Source organism: Punica granatum, chromosome 8 (assembly GCF_007655135.1).
Source record: "Punica granatum isolate Tunisia-2019 chromosome 8, ASM765513v2, whole genome shotgun sequence".
NCBI lineage: Eukaryota > Viridiplantae > Streptophyta > Magnoliopsida > Myrtales > Lythraceae > Punica > Punica granatum.
Window position 1 is genome coordinate 5,550,606 of NC_045134.1, and position 4,365 is coordinate 5,554,970.

At 41.3% G+C, this 4,365-nt stretch overlaps 1 protein-coding gene across 1 annotated transcript; it reads right to left on the reverse strand.

Annotated features, from left to right (window-relative positions):
- Positions 1–2,875: 2,875 nt before the first annotated feature.
- On the reverse strand, positions 2,876–4,018 carry LOC116189550. Its single transcript, XM_031519261.1, has one exon. The coding sequence runs from the start codon at positions 3,725–3,727 to the stop codon at positions 3,116–3,118; it is 612 nt and encodes a 203-aa protein (XP_031375121.1). The 5' UTR covers positions 3,728–4,018; the 3' UTR covers positions 2,876–3,115.
- Positions 4,019–4,365: the final 347 nt, after the last annotated feature.

The window sequence follows — 4,365 nt, forward strand, 5'->3', positions numbered from 1 at the left end:
ATGACTGGAGCGGATGACAATAAAACCTAAAACTAAAATTATATTAGTTGAAATTCTAATCACTGGGTAATAGAAGGAAATATAATATTTTTGATCTAACAGGTTAATATATACTTCAATTTACGGTAACTTGTGTGAAATTTGTTTTCATTACATCCTCAATATACAAATCGAGTCTAAGAAACCATAACACTCTGAAAGTCGAAAGTCCTCCCTCTTGCTCTCTTATCCCGTACACGTTCGTAGCATGTGAAGCATACGTGATTTCTGCCCAAATTGCAACTAGCATGGATGGCCCATCATCTACTGATTAACCCAGCAAGTGCGTGCTGAGGCTAGCATAACAATGAATTAGATGGTCAGCAAAAACCTCCTACACACAATCCATTATATGCTTTCACAATCCAGGAGCCATCGAGCGGAACCCGGCTGTCATGCTTAACTATACACTATCTCACATTTTCCCTTCCAATGGACCGAATATATTGAAGATCAAACACAATGAAATTAATTCATGGGAGTGTTTAGAGGTGTTCATGTTCTGGCTAAGGTGACGTGAAGTGAAGGGTGTGGGAGGGGTCCATCTTAAATGCAAGGTAAGGTGTGTGTGGGAGCCCACACCTTAAGATGCAAAGCCAATAGATCTGCATGGTTATGCATTGTGGAGTGAGTGGTGTATATAGTATTAAGATGCTATAGGACTGACACTGCCAAGACTTCTGTTGATGTTGGAACCACATGAACTCCCCCCATATTTTGCCATCAATTATTGCCATGGAAAGCCAATAAATTTTTTAATTCACATTCATGCGTTTATTTTGGATGGATAGGAAAAGCATTGCAAAATATATTTTTCATTTTTATTGATGGTTCTTGCCAGATATTTTGTTTGGCCATTGATATAAATGATAAGAGAGGTGGGTAGCTACCACTGAAATAAAGCTTCTAAAAGGGGTACTCCACGTCAAAGATGCCAGATGTGTTCTGCCACTTTTATGAACAAATTGAATACTCGGGTCGCTCTCTGCTTAAACGTTGTTTGACAGAATGAGTAGGGGCTAGCTATAAATCACTTTTCAGGATCCAAAATTTATTATACCGGTGACTATTTTACAATTATATATGTTGTAAAATAATATACATTTATATATAAATTGTTCAAATTATTTTTTTTAGTGTACTTCTCGACGGAAAAATAATGCTTTAGAGGGATTTTTTTTTAATGTATACATGTCCTTTTGACATGTCAATATCTGCAGCAAATTGACAACTACTAGATTGCCAAACAACCAAATCGTACTAAGATGCAACATGATCTAGCACGACGACGAACGTTCAGTATTAAATTTGTTTAGTCACATTTGGAGTAATAGCGCAACCTCTCTCTATATATATACCTAAAAAACGATCAATTAATACATGCAAAAAAGATTTGTTACCGATTGGCATGAACTTGCAATACACAACTATTTTAAATGTAAAATTCTTACTTGGACCTATACGAACTCGAGTCCATCTGAAACTTTAAACACTTAAGTTGATAAGTTGCTGGACCAAAGTCTCATATAAAATTATCTCAACACCCGCTCCATGTGACAGCGTGTGGTCCAGTACGTGCCACGTGCCTCTTAAACACCCGCCTTCAACAATTGACCATGAGCCAGACATCCTCTTCCGTATTTGGGCGAGGGGGACAAACACCAAACTAGCATCAAGCTCCACACTCGGGCCTAATTAGAGGTGCCCCTTTAGCTACCTCGGAATATGAGGTGCATTATTGGCTGCCTCGAAACCGAATCTGACGTGGTATGAGCTCACACATACTCACGAAAGTGTAACCTGCTCCGATACCGTATAAAATTTCCACTTGTGCCTGCACGGATCTGAACCCATCTGCAACTTAAATTGATAGGTTACTGGACTCAAGTCTCATATAAATATATCTTAACACTTAATGCTATTGAAATTCCAACTCATGGTGAGTTATGGACAGATTGATTATTCAACCATAGTTAATGATAACTTGGGGGAGTATGTTGTACAGAGGTAAGGCCCAAAGGCCAATTGCCCAATTGGCCAATCGGCAACCACTTCCTCTTATTGGGCCAATTAGACATAAAATTCTTTCCACGGTTCGCAATTTTTTATTTTCATGGATAATAAAGTTAGTGCTCAACAACTTTCCATATGTTCCAGCCCAAATAATTCAATGACCTGACAATTAATTTCATACATAGCATGCCTTTCCTTTATTTCGGTGGAAGTATGCCTTTCTTATTTGAAGTCGGACCATAAGCCACGACTTTTCTCGATTTTCCCTACTCGGAATCGTTCTTATATATCACACGCGAGGAGGAGGCATGATTGCCCCATCAGAACTTCGAAACCGGTTCTTGTTTCGAAATGGAAGTTTGTAATAATTGGCTATTATGAAAGGGCAATATAGGTCTCGACATTTTCTCATCATTTTCTTTCTCACTCTTCTTTCCGATAATCAATTATTTTGTCCAGCCTTTCAATTTGTTTGTTAAACTTATGTTGGCAAAAACATATATATACATAATATGCTAACAACATTAGCAGGCAATGAACTGCACCCGATATGCAATATCTATATAATTATAAGCATAGAAATTAATTAATCCATCTTTTTTTTTCCTAGTATAAGGGAGGCTCATAATAAACTTAATAGGCTATAGGAGAGTCAAATAAGAAGGGATGATAGTTCTATCAATAAGAATCGAATCCGAAATTTCTTGTTTCTGAGCTGAGGCCTTTACCACTTTATTAACCCTCTTAATTAATCCATGTTTTAATAAAAGGCAACACATTGTATTAAAAGAAAAAAAGGGGGGGGGGGGGGGGAGGAGTTAAATTTTTCCACAAGTGTGATAAACGTGCTTAAGGCTTCAAACTCAGGCATTGCTTTGGGATTTGTCCCAACCACCAATCAGTGTATACACAAATCTGACAACCTCGTGTCAGAATTAATCAGGCTAAACGGAAAAAGAAAAAGAACATACAGTCCTGATCGAATAATTTTACAGCCAGCAATCTACCTAACACAGGGCACAGCTTGAGCTGTTAGCTAGCTGGGTCTATTAAACTTGTGTCCTCACCATGGAACTATATGCGCATCATCCCATAATCTCACGACGCTGCCGTCGAATACCTTCAAGTCCTGGTACCGGTACCATCCCGAATCCCCATTTCTCACTCTGAAAACCATATCTCGCCTGCCCGACCACTCTAATCTGCTGCCATAGATGCCGCCATCGCACTTTTCGGCCCCTACCGTTGCGGTCGCCTCTGCCTCTTCATTTTGATTATGATTAACATCGCGGTCATCCTCATAATACACTGTGAACCTCCCTTTCGTCACATCATATTTGCTAGAAACCGCCACGAGGGGATGAGCCAAGGCGGCGATGCCACGTGATGAAACGTCATCAGCCTGCCGGCTGGGGCGAGGTTTCCCCTGCAGAACTGACCGGCACTCATTTGAGCTGCTGCAGGCATCTTCGTGGGGCGACTGCGGTTCAGGCATGGAGGAGCAGCCGACCGCAGCAGCAGCTCTGACAGAGGTGGCAGTAGCTCGGATCCTCCAGAAGCTGACAGCCGCCGTGACGACCGCGACCCACGTCCATAAGTTGTTCACCACGGCAAGCAACCCGAACCTCACGTAGTTGATCGCAAGCGCCTCCAAGGGAGAATCCAACGCATTCATCTTCGATAATCAGCAGCCGTCCGCCTTCACATACGATAAAACCGACACGATACTGCGACCGATGATAAGTCTTTCCAGGGCCGGGGACCTAATGAAAACTCCTGGAGGTTTTTGAGCTGTGTATGTGCATATCATATGGCGTGCGTGTGGGGAATATATAAGGTGGGACTGGAGGGGAGGAGAGCGAATGTGAGCCGTCGGATGAGGCAAGTGGGCTAAGGGGGATGGGATCTGTTTGGGGAGATGCCGAGAATCGAGAGGAAAGATGCTAAACGGTTTAAGGATAGATCCGAAATTGAGAATGGGAAGGGGATGATTTGTGGTGACGCGTGAAAGGATGGGAGTGGCCATCGCGTTTCCTGGCTTGCCAACCTTGGATGTTGACCACTATCATGTCCAAAAAATATTGATTGGGCGTTGCCGTCTAGTTTAGATAAGTTACAATCAATTAAAATACTTATAAATAGAAATTTGCGAATCCATTGGAGGTCAATTTCCCATAGTCATATGTTTTAATTAGGTATTATACAGTTAAATGACTGAGTAATATTCATCAAATATTTTTTTAGTGTGTACCCTGATATCCAGAGCCCAATGGAATCTGACTAATTCAGTCGGGAGATCGAGCGGTTATTTTC

Excerpts from the sequence above, each read along its gene's own strand:
- LOC116189550 (XM_031519261.1), bottom strand. The coding sequence starts at position 3,727 with ATGAATGCGTTGGATTCTCCCTTGGAGGCGCTTGCGATCAACTACGTG.